General features: G+C 48.9%; 1 protein-coding gene across 1 annotated transcript in view; it reads left to right on the top strand.

Annotated features, from left to right (window-relative positions):
- LOC140430891 (septin-7-like) overlaps positions 1–18,639 on the top strand; it is a 147,694-nt gene that overhangs the window by 88,738 nt on the left and 40,317 nt on the right. The window contains exons 7-8 of the mRNA XM_072518670.1: positions 452–544; positions 6,052–6,148. Of these exons, the coding sequence (XP_072374771.1) occupies positions 452–544; positions 6,052–6,148 (190 nt within the window). The remainder of the gene's footprint in view (positions 1–451; positions 545–6,051; positions 6,149–18,639) is intronic.

Below are 18,639 nucleotides of genomic sequence, written 5' to 3' on the forward strand. Positions count from 1 at the left end.
GCGCCGTCTGTCCGGCAGGACGGGCGGGGAGCGAGGGCGCCGTCTGTCCGGCAGGACGGGCGGGGAGCGAGGGCGCCGTCTGTCCGGCAGGACGGGCGGGGAGCGAGGGCGCCGTCTGTCCGGCAGGACGGGCGGGGAGCGAGGGCGCCGTCTGTCCGGCAGGACGGGCGGGGAGCGAGGGCGCCGTCTGTCCGGCAGGACGGGCGGGGAGCGAGGGCGCCGTCTGTCCGGCAGGACGGGCGGGGAGCGAGGGCGCCGTCTGTCCGGCAGGACGGGCGGGGAGCGAGGGCGCCGTCTGTCCGGCAGGACGGGCGGGGAGCGAGGGCGCCGTCTGTCCGGCAGGACGGGCGGGGAGCGAGGGCGCCGTCTGTCCGGCAGGACGGGCGGGGAACGAGGGCACCACGACTTGGATTATTCTGACAATTTTTGAAATCCTGTTCTCTTCATACAGATAATGAAGGAGATCAAGGAACAGAAGATTAAGATTTATGAATTTCCAGGTACTGAAGATGAAGAGGATAATAAATTGGTGAAAAAGTTTAAGGTAATTTGCTATTTACATTTTTCTGCTGTCCTCGATTGGGTTCATTCACAACTCACAGTGATCAATTTTTTAGCATTTTGCACTCCTTATCCAAATATGAAAGAACGACAATAATCAAAACAGCTGTCCCAGCATCTGTGACCGTGGTCCCTGTTCTATTTTTTTCCCTACTATATTCATATTTGTGTGTATCTTAGATCTTTTTTAGCCATGTTCTTATCAGGACTCCTTAACATTTAGTAACACTAGTTACACTTAACTTTACGTCTGTATTTACAACTATTGCCAGGGCTCTTTACATTGTTCATAATTTATAACTACAATTGCAAGAATTTTTCTGGGGGGGGTCCTGTCACCCCACCCCCCCCCCCCCCCCCCCAGTTCTCGGGGGGAGTTTAGACCGGTTCATTCTCCCGGCTTGGCCCGTGTGGGATTGATCTGTGTCTCCTCTTGCGATTGGCCTCCCTCGCTGTTCCTTTTTCTGCGATCCAGCCGGTGTTTCCTCCCAACTTTTTCCATGTTTCATGGAAACCCTCCTTATCGAGAACTTTATATTATCCAGTTGCAGGAACTTGGCCAGGTCTGAGAGCCTCTCCGAGGCCCTGGTAACGCTCTGACTTTCAGCCCAGCAGAGGTCTCCTCCCCCTTCACTGTCCAGAGCTCCAAATGCTCTGACACCCCAGAGACTGCTACAGATGGGCACGGCTCCATCTCTACCCCCACCACTCTGTACATAGCCTCGAAAAAGGCCATCCAGAACACTGAGTCTGGGGCAGGACCAGAACACCTGGGTGTGGTTGGCCGGGCACCCCGACACCACTCGCACCTATCCTCCATTCAGGGCAGAACCCGCTTATGTGCGTCATGTGCACCACCTTGAGCTACATCGGCAAAGCCCGGCGCAAGAGGAGGTGGAGTTGATCCTGTGCAGCGCCTCGACCCAGAGTGCCCTCCCTATCTCCAGCCAGCTCCTTCTCCTCATTTCTGGGAGCGGTGACCAGCGCTCGGAGAGACTTCCCGGTGTAGGAGGCCTCCACCATTTGGATCCAGTCTGCCTCCAGTTCCCTTAGCCACACCCTCACCCTCTCCGCAGCTCAGTGGTAGAACAGAAAGTTTGGTATGGTAGGTTTTCCACATATCGCCCTTGCTGTACTCTCCAGACGAAGGCCATGATTAATTTGTCAACCCTGGTGAAGAAGATAGGGAGTGATCTGAATATAACCGTCTGTACCCTCCCTGCTAGCAAAAGAGTGAGTGTGTCCCATCTTTGCAGGTCCCTCTTCACCACCTCCACCAGGCTGGAGCGGTTCCATTTGTGGACCCTCATCCAGGTGTGGACCACTTGTATCCGAAGGTACCTGAACTTGGTTTGGGTCACTCTAAACCGTTGTTCTTCCAGCTCCGCTCCTCCCTCAGCGGGAAGACTTTGCTCTTTCCCAGGTTAAGTTTGTAACCTGAGAAGGCGCCAAACTCCCTGAGGAGTCGTGTTATCTTTCCCAAACTGGCTAGGGGGTTTGATACATTGAGGAGGAGGTAATTTACATATAATGAGACTCTATGCTCTTTGCCCCCTCTTCAAATGCCCGTCCACCATATCTCCGATCTAAGGCGATGGCAAGTGTTTTGATTGCCAGTGAGAACAGGAGCGGGGATAGCAGCATCCCTTCCTCGTTCCCCTGTGCGGCCAAAAGTATTCGGAGCTGGTGGCATTCGTCCGTACGCACGCTGTAGGAGCGCTGTACAGGAGCTTCGCATTGAACCTTGCTCCAAACCCAAAAACAATGACTGCTGGTGACATCTCCCCAGATGGGGTCATTATTATTACATTCACCAGGGGTCTGATGTTCGCTGTTAGCTGTCTGCCCTTGACACACCTGGTCTTGTCTTTCGTGATCACTTCTGGCAGGCAGCTCTCCAGGCTTTCTCTCTGACTTCTACAACAGTGTTTGAGAGTATGCTCCACAGTCTGTCAGGTCTTTGTTCTTTTTGGTGATCAGTGAGATCGGGATTGGAATACATGAGCGGCAGGGCCTCTTCGACAGCAAGTCGTTGAACATCTCCCGCGAGTGCTGCAAATTCTTTGTAAAGGTCTACCGGGAACCCATCCGGCCCCGGCACTTTGCCTGATTGCATGGAATTAATGCATTCCACGATTTCGCCCAGCCCTTGTTTCCTATCCTCCCCCACCGGTATATCCAGTCTATCGCGGAGTTGATCCATCACCCCTCTGAGGGTTCGGAGGTGTATAGCCCTCGGTAGAAGTTTGCAACGGCCTCGTTAACCTTGTTTGGGTCTGCTACCATTTGTGTCCCTAACTTGCGCTATCTTTTTCGCGGCTGCTTGTTTTCTCCACTGGTATGCCAGCATGCGGCTGGACCTTTCTCCGTGTTCGTAGAAAGCTGGTGGATGGTATTCCTTGTGGAGAGCCGGTCAAATTCCATCTGCAACTTTTTCCTCTCTGCCAGCAGTTCCATGATTGGGGCCGTGGAGTACCATCGATCCACCTCCAGTGTGGAGGAGATCAGCAGCTGCTTGTCTGCCCTTTCTTGTCCCTAAGGGCCCTATAAGGTATCATATTGTCCCTAATCACCACCTTCAGTGCCTCCCAGTACATGGAGGGTGACTGGTTGCAGGTTACATAACTGTCAGTGGCTTGGGATATCTTTGTGCAGAATTCTTTATCGGCAAGGGAGAGCTGCATCCAGTCTCCATGGGGGGTGGTGCGCCCAGCCCTTCTCCAGCCTCATGGCCATGTAATGTGGTGTGTGGTCGAAGATTACAATGACGGAATATTCTGCCTTTGTTAGCCCTGGAAGCCTCATTTTCTCTATGACAAAGAAGTCTATGCATGAAATCTTGTGCACGTGGGAGAAAAAGGAGAATTATTTCTCTCTCGGGTGGTTGAACCTCCATGGGCAACTCCCTCCCACGCAACCCCCCTTGTCCTGGTATTGACACATGAGTGAAACGTTTGTCCCACCCAGCCCCTCCTTACCCACAGTCAGTCCCTCTCTCTTAAGTGTGACTCCTGTAGGTGCTCTACCCTTCTCCCTGCCCCTTTCTCCCTCCCCTCCCTGTACCCCCCTACCCTTGTGCCCCCACCCCTCGTTCTCTTTCTCTTCCCCCCCCCCCTCCCCACTTGGTTTTAACCCCTTCTCTGCCTTCCCTGACACCCTCCCTTTTGCCCTTTGTTTCCCCTGAAGCTCTGTTTTTCCCTTCCTTCATTGTACTCTCGTACACCAGCCTGCCCACCAGTGTAGCAGCTCCACGAACAGTTGGTTTCCCCTCTTTAACCCGCGATTACCCCTCTTTCCCCCCCCCACACACCCACCGCTCTCTCCGCGTCTCTGCTTGTGTTCGTCCCTGCTCATCTCGATCTCTTGCTGCCCGCGTTCTGGCCATTGCCCATTATCGTCTGCCCAGTCCATTTTTCTGGACAAATTTGTTGACTTTGACGCCCCAGAGGAAGCCGTGTTCTTTACCCTGGCATGTGACCCACAGCTTGGTTGAGTAGAGCATGCCAAACCACACCCCACTTTTGTAGAGCACAGATTTGGCGCTGTTGAATTCTGCCCTGTGCTTGGCCAGGTCAGCACCATGTACAAGTGGATGGAATGTCCTTCCCACTTGCACCCTCGCGCTCTTCGCCTACCTCAGGATCCAATCTTTGTCTTGGTACCTGTGGAGCGTCACAATTATCTCCTACGGTAATTCCCCAGCCCTGGGCCACTGCTGAAGTGACCTGTGAGTGCGGTCTACCTCTGGGGGCTTGGCGAAGCCTTCCTTGCCAACCAGCTGCCCCAGCTTCGCTGCAACGTTGTGCGTGGAGTTTCTCGTCGCCATTCCCTCTGGCAGCCTCATGATTCTCAGATTCTGTCAAAGCTATCTGTTCTGGTCGTCGATGGTAGCTGACTTAATTACCTGCAAAGCCTCTCATTCAAAGTATCGTCTTGCATCATTGACTTTATCTATATATATATATATATATGTGTGTTTCTGGAACCCACCTCTTCATTCACCTGAGGAAGGAGCTGTGCTCCGAAAGCTAGAGATTCAAAACAAACCTGTTGGACTTTAACCTGGTGTTGTAAGACTTCCTACTGTTACTTTGTGTAGTGGCCTTTGATGTGGCACCTTGTGAAATGCCTTTTGGAAATCCAAGTAGACACATCTGCAGGTTCCCCTTTATATTGCTGTTCCTTCTTCAAATAACTCTTACAAATTGATTAAGCTGACTTCCCTCTCTCAAAAGCTTCTTGACTCTGCCTGATGAAATTATTATTTTCTAGGTATCCTGCTATAACCCCCTTAATAGTGGATTTTAGCATTTTGCCTATGACAGACCATAAGATGTAGGAGCAGAAGTAGGCCATTCAGCCCACCCAAGTTCTGTTCCACCATACAGTGTGATCATGACTGATATGATAATCCTCAACTCCAAGGGACAGATGGTAGGCTAATGTTTTCTACTTTCATTGGTTATTCCTAACCTGATGGGACCTTTCCAGAATATAGGGAATGTTGGTAAATTAAAACCATTGCACCTACTATCTCAGCCACCATTTCCTTTGAGACTGGAACTTCTCAGCTTTTAGTTGTAATAGTTTTCTCAGTAATTGTAATTGTTTTGAGTTCCTCCATCTCACTTACTATTATTTTGGAATGTTTTTGTGTCTTCTACAGCGAAGATGGACACAGACTATCTGTTCAGTACTTCCGCCATTTCATTATTTTTCATTATTAATTTCCCAGATTCATTCTCTACAGGACCAGTGCTCACCTTTTGAAAAAAAACTCTGACCATCATTTTTTTTTTTTTTTGTAGTCCCATCACGCTTTTGGTCATGGTCCAGTTTCTCCCTCATATTTGCTGGTTTTTAAATTGTGTCCAATCTTCTGACCTGCCAATAACCTTTGCAGAATTTGTACAGTTTTTCTTTCAACTTGATGCTATCTTCAGCTTCTTTAGTCAGCCACAGATGGCTCGTCCCTCCCTGAGACTGTTTCTTTCTCACTGGAATGCATTTTAACTGAATGTTATGAAACATTTCCTTAAATGTCTGCCACTGCATCCTTACCCTTGGATATATTCAAGCACGAGTTAGATAGGTTTTAGATCGACAAGGGAGTTGAGGGTTATGGGGGTGAATAGTCTGGAAAGTGGAGTTGAGGCCACAATCTGATCAGCCAGGATCTTGTTGAATGGCGGACCATACCCAGGAAGCCAAAATGGCCTGATCCTGCTCGTTCTTGTGTTCTCCCAAACTCAATATGCAATCTGACTGGAACTGGACACAGTACTCAATGTGTGTTTGTCCTGAAATAGACACATGCTGACCTGGGTATGACCACAGCTGAAGGTGGTATTCTACTTTTATTATGACAGGCAACCGCTCAATAGTCTGGTCAGCACTCCTCCTCCTCATTTTGTAATGTGCTGTGCATTGGCTGTTGATTCTGCTGTTATCTCGTGAGGATCAAAGTTAATGATGTATTTTTCTCCTCAGGACCGTGTACCACTGGCAGTTGTTGGGAGCACTCTTGTCTTTGAGGTCAGTGGGAGGAAGGTTAGAGGTCGTCAATATCCGTGGGGAGTGGCGGAAGGTAAAAGTTATTTTTAGTTTGTCTTCTGCATTCAGGCTTTTCTAATCATCCTGTGCAAGCGCCTTTTGGGAACCAAATCATGTTATGCCTGTGGACCAGGCCACCAACTTAGTTCATCCCCCATCAGGCCAGGCCTTGATTTGAGGCCTCTCAGACTAGACTTCCAGATGCGACACTCACTCCCAAACCTGGATATCAACACATTGAGGCTGCATGCTAACTTCTTCCAATCAGTTCCAACCTTATTCACCATGGGACCTCTTTGAGGGGAGTACAGGAGCAGGGGGACCTCAGGGTTAGAACATAGAACGATACAGCGCAGTACAGGCCCTTCGGCCCACGATGTTGCACCGACATGGGAAGTCAAAAAACAAAAGCCATCTAACCTACACTATGCCATTATCATCCATATGCTTAGCCAATAAACTTTTAAATGCCCTCAATGTTGGCGAGTTCACTACTGCTGCAGGTAGGGCATTCCACGGCCTCACCACTCTTTGCGTAAAGAACCTACGTCTGACCTCTGTCCTATATCTATTACCCCTCAGTTTAAAGTTATGTCCCCTCGTGCCAGCCATTTCCATCCGCGGGAGAAGGCTCTCACTGTCCACCCTATCTAACTCCCTGATCATTTTGTATGCCTCTATTAAGTCTATTAAGTTCAAGTGCATAATTCTCTGAAGGTGGCCAGGCAAGTTGAAACTGTTGTTAAGAAGGCTTATAGCATCCTTGCGTTTATAAATAGAGGTACAGAGTATAAAAGTAAGGAAGGAGGGCGACACGTGGTGCAGTGGTTAGCACTGGAACTACGGCGCTGAGGACCTGGGTTTGAATCCCGGTCCTGGGTCACTGTCTGTGTGGAGTTTGCATATTCTCCCCATGTCTGTGTGGGTTTCACCCCCACAACCCAAAGATGTGCAGGTTAGATGGATTGGCCACGCTAAGTTGCCCTTAATTGGGAAAAAAAATAATTGGGTACTCCAAATTTATTTTTTAAATAATAAAAGCAAGGAATAAAAGCACTGCTACAAATCATTGGTCAGACTACATTTGGAGTATTGTGTTCAGTTTTGGGCACTTTATTTAAGGAAGGATGTCACAGTCCTGGAGAGCGTGCAGAGGAGATTTACTAGAATGATACCAGGAATGTGGAATTTTAAATTCAAGGAAAGATTGGAGAAGTTGGGCTTGTTCTCCCTGGAGCAGAGGAGATGAAGAGGCAACCTTATTGAAGTGTTCAAAATTCTGAACAATTTTGACAGAGTAAGGAAGGATATTCTATTTCCACTCGTTGGTATATCAGTAACTAGGGGTCATAATTTCAAGATGGTTAGCAAGAGAGCTCGGAGAGAGATGAGGAGAAACTTCTTTACCCAGAGCTTTTGGGGTTTGGAATGCGCTGCCTGGGAGAATGGTGGAGGTGGATTCCATCGGAGGTTTCAAAAGAGAGTTGGATATATATTTGAAAGTGATGAATTTAGAGGGCTATGGAGATAGGACTGGGGAATGGGACTACTAGCTAGGCTTCTCTTCTGGGAGTCGGTGCAGACATGGTGGGCCGAATGGCCTCCTTCGGCGCTGTAAATAACAAAGTGTTTTCATCACTGGGGAGCTGAACTCGCGGAGAGACTGGCTCCTCTGATCTGGCTGCCATTTTGATATGGTGCTCCAATCACTTAAGTGTACTTGACACACCACCTCATGTCAACACACCTGCACAAATGGACATTTGGTCGTCCCCCCCGCCCCCCCCCCCCCTGCCCAAGAGCGGATACTCTGCTATATGGTCACTGAGGGACCCCCCTCTTCATTGTCCGTCCACCCCTTTAGGAGCCCCCACCCCCCAACCTTTGAGGCCCCTTCATAAAATCATAGAATTTACAGTGCAGAAGGAGGCCATTCGGCCCATCGAGTCTGCACCGGCCCTTACAATTCTAGCATATCTTTGGACTGTGGGAGGAAATCGGAGCACCCGGAGGAAACCCACGCAGACACTGGGAGAACGTGCAGACTCCGCATAGACAGTGACCCAGCCGGGAATGGAAGCTGGGACCCTGGAGCTGTGAAGCAACGGTGCTAACCACTATGCTACCTTTCATCCCCACCCTTTACTCTCCCCACCCCCCCCCACTTTTATGGACATGTCCCCAAGCAGGCCCTGACCCTGGGCCCTGGCACTAGGGCGGCAGTGCCCTGGTGCCAGGGGAAGTCAGGATGCCACCCTGCCCTACCCCCGACCACTCAGGGGTCTTTAATCGTCTGGAAAACTCCCCGGATGCCATTATGCCTGGTCCATGTTTGTATGGACCAGTACTCAACGGTACCCGGTCGAAGGCTCACTGCGGAGACCGTTAGTTCCCGGGATACCAGATTATCTGGCACATGTGTATTTAAATGAGCCTAATCTAACACAAGTCCAATCTTTGGGGCTTGCGTCGGATCCTTGTCGACCCCCTGAGAGGTGGAGGTGGGGACGACGGTGCCTTGACAGGCGGGATTGCTGCCAGATTGGTGGCCTCGTGGTAGGTGACCGGAGGAAGCATAACAACATCTTGAAAAGTAAGATTTGGTGGTGGGCAGGCAACTTTGCACAGTGCCCTTCTGTTGCGCCTGACAATGGAGCCATCAGCCATACGAACTACAAACGATCTGGGAGCAGCCTGTCGAACAACAACAGCTGGAGCTGACCAGCCTCCATCAGGTAGCTTGATCCGAACAGCATCTTCCGGAGCGAGCACAGGCAAATCGGTAGCATGAGCATCGTACGTCAGCTTTTGCCGGTTCCTGAGTTGCTGCACCTTTTGCAGCACTGGGAGGTGATCCAGGTCTGGTAAGTGTATGGCCGGAACAGTCGTTCGCAAGTCTCTATTCATGAGCCGGAGACATACCGGTGGACGGAGGGGTTGACCTGTACGCCAACAGCGCAAGGTTGAAGTCAGAAGCAGAGTCCGCAGCCTTGCAGAGCAGTTGCTTCACTATGTGGCCCCCTTTCTCAACTTTCCCGTTGGACTGCGGATAGTGTGGGCTTGAGGTAATGTGGTTGAATTGGTACGACTTGGCGAAATTGGACCACTCTTGGCTGTGGAAGCAGGGACCATTGTCACTCATGACAGTGAGTGGAATGCCATGCCTGGCAAATGTCTCCTTGCAGGCCTTGATGACTGTCCTTGATGTGAGGTCTGACAGCTTCACAACTTCCGGGTAATTTGGGAAGTAATCTATGATGAGCACATAGTCACGCCCATTGGCGTGAAAAAGGTCGATTCCCACCTTGGACCATGGAGAGGTCACAATCTCGTGTTGGAGTGTTTCTTTTGTTTGAGCAGGCTGGAAACGCTGGCAGGTCGCACAATTGAGGACCATGTTGGATATGTCCTGGCTGATTCCAGGCCAATAGACAGCCTACCGGGCCCTGTGCCTACACTTTTCGACACCGAGGTGTCCCTCGTGAATTTGTTTGAGCACTGAGCTCTGCAGACTGTGAGGAATAACAATACGATCTAGCTTGAGGAGGATCCCCTCGACGACTGTCCTTCACATTCAAGAACTGAGGGCATTGCCCTTTTTGCCAGCCATTTGCAAGGTGGTGCATTACACGCTGCAGAAGAGAGTCTTTGGCAGTCTCTTCACGAATGCTGATCACTCTTTCATCTGAGGCCGGGAGGTTGCTGGCACACAGCTGCACCTGTGCCTCAATCTGGCGATGAAGTCAACCTGTTCACAGAGCGAGGTGATGGAGCGGGACAGCGCATCCGCAATTATCAGCTCCTTGCCTGGTGTGTATACTAACTCAAAATCGTACCTTCGGAGTCGAAGGAGAATGCGCTGAAGCCTGGGCGTCATGTCATTCAAGTCCTTATGAATGATATGGACCAAGGGTCTGTGGTCAGTCTCCACTGAAGGTTGGTAGATGTAGACGTAGTCATGGAACTTCACAATGCCGGTTAGGAGGCCCAGGCTCTCTTTCTATCTGGGCATACCTCTGATCAGTAGGAGTCATGGCCCTTGACGCAGAAGCAACTGGAGCCCAGGACGAGGGGTCATCCCTCTGGAGGAGCACCGCACCAATGCCATTCTGGCTTGCATCCGTGGAGATTTTTGCTTCCCTGTCCGGGTCAAAAAACGCTAGTACCGGAGCAGTGATGAGCTTTGCTTTGAGCTCGAGCCACTCTGTTTGATGTGTGGGTAGCCACTGGAATGCAGTGGACTTCTTCACCAGATACCTGAGAGCCGTGGTGTGTGAGGCCATGTTGGGAATGAATTTTCCCAAGAAGTTCACCATTCCGAGGAAGCGTAGTACCACCTTTGTCTTCCGGGGTCTTCATGGCGTTAATGGCCTTGACCTTGTCCGAATCTGGTCGCACACCCTGCTAGGATATCTGGTCGCCTAGAACTTGATGGATTACATGCCAAAGGAGCACTTGGCCTTGTTCAGCTTGAGGCCGTTTGCATGGACACGTCAAGAGACTTGTTTGAGCCGAGATATGTGTTCCTCTGGGGTCGTGGACCATGTGATTACATCATCTACGTAGACATGCACACCCTCAATGCCCTCCATCATCTGCTCCATGATCCTGTGGAACATTTCAGAGGCTGAGACAATGCCGATCGGCATACGGGTATAACAGTACCTGCCAAATGGTGTGTTGAACGTGCAGAGCTTCCTGCTGGACTCGTCCAGTTGTATCTGCCAGAAACCACTCAATGCATCTAGCTTCGTGAAGAATTTGGCGTGTGCCATCTCACTGGTCAGTTCCTCCCGCTTCGGGATCTGGTAGTTTTCCCGCATTATGTTCCGATGAGATCTTTGGGATCTATGCATATCTGCAACTTTCCTGAGAGCTTCTTCACACAGACCTTCGAGCTGACCCAGTTAGTCGGTTCAGTCACTTTGGATATGATGCCCTGGTCTTGGAGCTCCTGTAGCTGTGTCTTTAAACGTTCCTTCAGAGGAGCCGGCACCTGGCGTGGTGCATGGATTACAGGCGTGGCATCAGGCCTGAGTAGGATCTTGTAGCAGTATGGCAGAGTGCCCATTCCATCAAACACATCCGGATATTGAGCAAGGATGTCATCAATGTCAGCCTGAAGATCTACATTGGAAGAAGGCATGGCATGGACTCTCTGTACAAGGTTGAGTAGCTTGCATGTATGGGCACCGAGCAGGGATGCCTTATCAGGCTTGACAATTTTGAATCGCAGTGTGGCCATTGATGGTCTTGTTGGAGACGAAGAGATGACAAGATCCTAGTGCAGTTATGGCATTGCCATTATAATCGAGGAGCTGGCAGGCTCCTTGGAAGAATTTTGGGGTGCTTTTTAATGCTGTCAAAATCAGCTTGAGAGATGAGATTGGCAGAAGCACCAGTGTCCAGCTTGAACGTCTGCTGCATTGATTTAGTTGTATGACAGCACGCCATTCGTCCGCGGAATCCACATTGAGGATAGATGGGCGTCTTGCTGAATTTGAGGAGGCATACTCACATGTAGTGATGATGCCCACACAATAGGGGGACTCCAGGCAGATGTCCTCTGGATCCGTAGTGCTACCAGGATCAGAATCCAGTAAACCTTGTTGTCCACATCGAATGTGCTTGTGTTGGAATTGGGATCGGTGGTGCAGACCTGCACAAGACTGTATAATGTCCAGGCTTCCCTCAATTTAAACATCGCCTGCCTTTTGCAGGGCATTGCCGCTTTAAGTGGCGGGGCCGCAGTTCGGGCACGCTATGATGTTGACATCATTACGCTCCGTGCGTCGTCGTACATGCGCAGTGAGGTCAGCCGACATTCGCACCTGCGGAGTTTGGTTTTCGGCCGCTACGTTCTCCCGTTCGTGTTGCGCATGCGTGGGGCCCTGGGAAAAGCGCGTGAAATGGCAGCTTACACCGTTACTGGGGCGCTGCATCCGGGCGATGGCCTGTACACACTCTGCCTCGTGGGAGGCAAGTTTTTCGTATTCTGCCCATTTGAAATGGGAGTACCGATTTCTCGTATGCTCAGGCACTTTACATGTCTCAATTGTGACTGGCAGGGTCATGAGCTTAATTTTGAGGAGTTGCTCCCGCGAGGAATCGGAGTGCACCCCAAACACGATCTGATCCCGGATGATGGAATCAGCGGTTTCACCATAATTGCAGGACTGTGCTAATATACGGAGATGAGTTAGAAAGGATTGGAAAGGTTCATCCTTACCCTGAAGGCATTGCTGGAAGATATAGCGCTCAAAGCTCTCGTTTGTTTCGACTTCACAGTGACTGTCGAACTGCTCCAAAACGGTCTTGAATTTGGTCTTGTCCTGGCCGTCGGTAAAATCAAGTGAGTTGAAAATCTGGATGGTTTGGTCCCCCGCAGTTGATAGGAGTAGCGCGATTTTTATGGCATCGGACGCATCCTCGAGGTCTGAGGCCTCAATGTAGAGAAGGAACCTTTGCTTGAAGACCCGCCAGTTTGCGCCGAGATTGCAGGAGATCCGTAGCGATGGAGGGGCCTGGATCTTCTCCATGATGCTGGAAGGCACTTGCTGGTCGTCACGGAATCACTCGAGGTAAAACACTTAGAGAAAGTAGACTACTGGTACCATGTCATGTTACTCATCCTGGGATAACACTGACTGCAACTGGATGCAGTTGTACTTGAAAGTAGACTCCAAACTGATGTTAGTTCAATACGCTTTATTGAACTTGTTAAGCAATGCACACAGTTCGCTGTGGGTTTGACATTTCTAAGCGTGCTTGTTATAACTAACAAGACCAGACTAGCTCTGAGCCATGTGTAGAAGGTGCTAACTGATATATACACCCTGACTGTCATTGCAGTTGTCACCAGTGGAAAGAGGCACCCTCTGTTCTGCCTGGTGATTGGTTGTGTTCTGTCCTATGTGTTGATTGGCTGTACTGGGTGTCTTGTCACTGCCTGTCTGTATCTCATTATGTGCATGAGTGCACATCATGACAACAACGATTTGGATGTGGAGACCAAATGTAATATTTCCAAGTTCACGGATGACACAAAGTTGGTGGGAATGTGTTGTGAGGTAGATATAATGGGAGGATTTGGACAGACTTTAGTGAGTGGGCAAGATCATGACTGATGGAATGGAATGTGGAAAAATGTGAGGTAATCAACTTTGGTAGAAGGAACAGATATGCAGAGTATTTCCTAATTGGTAAGAAATTAAAAAGTGTAGATTTACAAAGGGACCTGGGTGTCCTTGTCCATAAGTCCCTGAAGGCTAACCTGCAGGTGCAGCAATTTATTGGGAAGGTTAATGGAATGTTAGTCTTATCGCAAGAGGATTTGAGTACAAGAGTAGTGAGGCCTTGCTTCAATTATATAGGAGTTTGGTTAGGCCGCATCTGGAGAACTCTGTACAGTTTTGGTCCCCTTACCTCAGAAAGGATATTATTGCCAAAGTGGGAGTGCAATAAAGGATCACCAGACTTGTTCCCGAGGTGGCGAGACTGTCTTATGAAGAGAAATTGGGCAAACTAGGTCTGTATTCGCTGGAGTTTCGAAGAATGAGAGGTGATCTAATTGAATCCTGCAAAATACTTAAAAGGAATAGATGGGGTTAGATGCAGGGAAGATGTTTCCCTTGGTTAGGGAGTCTCGGTCCAGCCCAGGAGGCACAATTTCAAAATAAGGGGGATGCTGATGACCGAGATGAGGAGAAATATTTTTGCACCGGCTAATGAAACTTTGGAGGGTTGTGGCTGCTCAGTCATTGCGTATATTTCAAGCAAAAATTGATAGATTTCTGATTAACAGGGTTATGGGGATAGTGGATGTAAAAGGCATTGAAGTCTCCATCAACCATCATCCTGTTAAATGGCGGAGCAGATTCGATGGGCTGAATGGCCTACTCCAATGTTCCTATCCGTTTAAGGGTATATAAATCAGCAAAGCATTATCATCGCCACGAGTTGTTTCCAGAAAAATAGGAACAGTGATTATGATCTGAAATTGTTGAGCTCAGTGTTGAATTTAAAAGGCTGTAACATGCCTCCTAGAAAGGTGAGATGCTATTCCTCAAGCTTCTTTTGAACTTTATTGAAGCAGTTGGAGGCCAAATCCGATTGGGAGTGGGGTGAAAAATTTAAATGTCAAGCGCCCAGGGTTCAGGGTCACGCTTAAAGACTGAATGGAGGTGTTCCCAAACTGCTTACACAATCTGCATTTGGTCTCCCCAGTGTAGAGGATTGTGAACAGTGGATACAGGATTAAAAAATTGAAAGAAATTTCAAGTAAATTGATATTTACCTAGGAGTGGTGTTTGGAACCTTGGGATGGTGGGAAGATTGGATATAAAAGGGCAGGTATTGCATAACCTGCACTTAAACATAGAAGCAGGAGGAGGCCATTTGGTCCTTTGAGCCTGGTATACCATTCATTATGATCATCCAACTTAGTAATGTTCCCACTTTCCCCCCATATGCTTTAGCCCAAACACTACATCTAACTCCTTGAAAACATGCATGTTTTGGCCTGAACTGCTTTCTGTGGTTGCGAATTCTACAGGCCGACCACTCTCTGGGTGAAGACATTTCTCCTCATCCCAGACCTAATGGTTTACCCCTTACTCCTCGGCTGTGACCCCTGGTTCTGAACTCCCCCACATCCTTCCTGTATCTACCCTGTTTAATCCTCTTAGAATTTCATAGGTTTCTATGAGATTCCTCTTCATTCTTCTAAATTCAGGTAATATAATCCTAACCGACTTGATCTCTCCTTGTACATCAGTCCCACCATCCCAGGAATCTGTCTTGAATGGGAAAGCAGGTGTTTTGTTTTTATTTGTTTACGGGATGTGGATATCGCTGGCTATTGTCCATCCCTGGCCAGTTGGATAACGAACTGGCTAACCGATAGAAGTCAGAGAGTGGTGGTGGATGGCAAATATTCAGCCTGGATCCCAGTTACCAGTGGCGTACCGCAGGGATCAGTTCTGGGTCCTCTGCTGTTTGTGATTTTCATTAATGACTTGGATGAGGGAGTTGAAGGGTGGGTCAGTAAATTTGCAGACGATACGAAGATTGGTGGAGTTGTGGATAGTAAGGAGGGCTGTTGTCGGCTGCAAAGAGACATAGATAGGATGCAGAGCTGGGCTGAGAAGTGGCAGATGGAGTTTAACCCTGAAAAGTGTGAGGTTGTCCATTTTGGAAGGACAAATATGAATGCGGAATACAGGGTTAATGGTAGAGTTCTTGGCAATGTGGAGGAGCAGAGAGATCTTGGGGTCTATGTTCATACATCTTTGAAAGTTGCCACTCAAGTGGATGGAGCTGTGAAGAAGGCCTATGGTGTGCTTCCGTTCATTAACAGAGGGATTGAATTTAAGAGCCGTGAGGTGATGATGCAGCTGTACAAAACTTTGGTAAGGCCACATTTGGAGTACTGTGTACAGTTCTGGTCGCCTCATTTTAGGAAGGATGTGGAAGCTCTGGAAAAGGTGCAAAGAAGATTTACCAGGATGTTGCCTGGAATGGAGAGTAGGTCTTACGAGGAAAGGTTGAGGGTGCTAGGCCTTTTCTCATTAGAGCGGAGAAGGATGAGGGGCGACTTGATAGAGGTTTATAAGATGATCAGGGGAATAGATAGAGTAGACAGTCAGAGACTTTTTCCCCGGGTGGAACAAACCATTACAAGGGGACATAAATTTAAGGTGAAAGGTGGAAGATATAGGAGGGATATCAGAGGTAGGTTCTTTACCCAGAGAGTAGTGGGGGCATGGAATGCACTGCCTGTGGAAGTAGTTGAGTCGGAAACATTAGGGACCTTCAAGCAGCTATTGGATAGGTACATGGATTACGGTAAAATGATATAGTGTAGATTTATTTGTTCTTAAGGGCAGCACGGTAGCATTGTGGATTGCACAATTGCTTCACAGCTCCATGGTCCCAGGTTCGATTCCGGCTTGGGTCATTGTCTGTGCGGAGTCTGCACGTCCTCCCCGTGTCTGCGTGGGTTTCCTCCGGGTGCTCCGGTTTCCTCCCACAGTCCAAAGATGTGCCCGTTAGGTGAATTGGCCAATGATAAATTGCCCTTAATGTCCAAATTGCCCTTGGTGTTGGGTGGAGGTGTTGAGTTTGGGTAGGGTGCTCTTTCCAAGAGCCGGTGCAGACACGAAGGGCCGAATGGCCTCCTTCTGCACTGTAAATTCAATGATAATCTATGATTAATCTAGGACAAAGGTTCGGCACAACATCGTGGGCCGAAGGGCCTGTTCTGTGCTGTATTTTCTATGTTCTATGTTCCTAGTTGCCCTTCAGAAGGTGGTGGTGAGTTGCCTTCTTGAACCGCTGCAGTCCTTGAGGTGCAGGTACACCCACTGTGCAGTTAGGGAGGGATTTCCCAGATGTTGCCCCAACCACAGTGGAGGAACAGCAATATATTTCCAAGTCAGGGTGGTGATTGACTTGGAGGGGTTGTTGGGGAGTGGACTAGGGTGTCAGCGAGGGAACAATCCCTTCAGAACGCCAAAAGAGATGGCGAGGGGAAGATGGTGGTTGCATCAAGCTAGAGATGGTGGAAAAAGCGAAGGATGATCTGTTAAATGTGTGGACGCTGGTGGGAAGAAGGCGAGGAGAAGAGAAATCCTATTGTCCTGGAAGGAAGTGGTTCATGGAGAAATGTGAGAAATGGACTTGACATGTTTGGGCCTGTGAACCATGGAGGAGGAGTCCTCAGTGGAGGGACAAGACCAACATATCTGAAGCACCGTTCTGAAAGATTGCATCATCAGAACACATAATGGAGGAGAAATTAGATGATCGGCGTGAAGTACTTACGGGAAATAGGTGTGAGGAATTGTGGTCGAGGGAGCTGTGGGGTCATAGAACATAGAACAATACAGCGCAGTACAGGCCCTTCGGCCCACGATGTTGCACCAAAACAAAAGCCATCTAACCTACACTATGCCATTATCATCCATATGTTTATCCAATAAACTTTTAAATGCCCTCAATGTTGGCAAGTTCACTACTGTAGCAGGTCGGGCATTCCACGGCCTCACTACTCTTTGCGTAAAGAACCTACCTCTGACCAATGTCCTATATCTATTACCCCTCAGTTTAAGGCTATGTCCCCTCGTGCTAGCCATATCCATCCGCCTGAGAAGGCTCTCACTGTCCACCCTATCCAACCCCCTGATCATTTTGTATGCCTCTATTAAGTCTCCTCTTAACCTTCTTCTCTCCAACGAAAACAACCTCAAGTCCATCAGCCTTTCCTCATAAGATTTTCCCTCCATACCAGGCAACATCCTGGTAAATCTCCTCTGCACCCGCTCCAAAGCCTCCACGTCCTTCCTATAATGCGGTGACCAGAACTGTACGCAATACTCCAAATGCGGCCGTACCAGAGTTCTGTACAGTTGCAACATGACCTCCCGACTCCGGAACTCAATCCCTCTACCAATAAAAGCCAACACTCCATAGGCCTTCTTCACAACCCTATCAACCTGGGTGGCAACTTTCAGGGATCTATGTACATGGACACCTAGATCCCTCTGCTCATCCACACTTTCAAGAACTTTACCATTAGCCAAATATTCCGCATTCCTGTTATTCCTTCCAAAGTGAATCACCTCACACTTCTCTACATTAAACTCCATTTGCCACCTCTCAGCCCAGCTCTGCAGCTTATCTATATCCCTCTGTAACCTGCTACATCCTTCCACACTATCGACAACACCACCGACTTTAGTATCGTCTGCAAATTTACTCACCCACCCTTCTGCGCCTTCCTCTAGGTCATTGATAAAAATGACAAACAGCAACGGCCCCAGAACAGATCCTTGTGGTACTCCACTTGTGACTGTACTCCATTCTGAACATTTCCCATCAACCACCACCCTCTGTCTTCTTTCAGCTAGCCAATTTCTGATCCACATCTCTAAATCACCCTCAATCCCCAGCCTCCGTATTTTTTGCAATAGCCTACCGTGGGGGACCTTATCAAACGCTTTGCTGAAATCCATATACACCACATCAACTGCTCTACCCTCGTCTACCTGTTCAGTCACCTTCTCAAAGAACTCAATAAGGTTTGTGAGGCATGACCTACCCATCACAAAGCCATGCTGACTATCCCTGATCATATTATTCCTATCTAGATGATTATAAATCTTGTCTCTTATAAACCCCTCCAAGACTTTACCCACTACAGACGTGAGGCTCACCGGTCTATAGTTGCTGGGGTTGTCTCTGCTCCCCTTTTTGAACAAAGGGGCCACATTTGCTGTCCTCCAGTCCTCTGGCACTATTCCTGTAGCCAATGATGACATAAAAATCAAAGCCAAAGGTCCAGCAATCTCTTCCCTGGCCTCCCAGAGAATCCTAGGATAAATTCCATCAGGTCCCGGGGACTTATCTATTTTCAGCCTGTCCAGAATTGCCAACACCTCTTCCCTACGTACCTCAATGCCATCTATTCTATTAGCCTGGGGCTCAGCATTCTCCTCCACAACATTATCTTTTTCCTGAGTGAAT

The sequence above is a fragment of the Scyliorhinus torazame genome, chromosome 10, assembly GCF_047496885.1.
Source record: "Scyliorhinus torazame isolate Kashiwa2021f chromosome 10, sScyTor2.1, whole genome shotgun sequence".
NCBI classification, from domain to species: domain Eukaryota; kingdom Metazoa; phylum Chordata; class Chondrichthyes; order Carcharhiniformes; family Scyliorhinidae; genus Scyliorhinus; species Scyliorhinus torazame.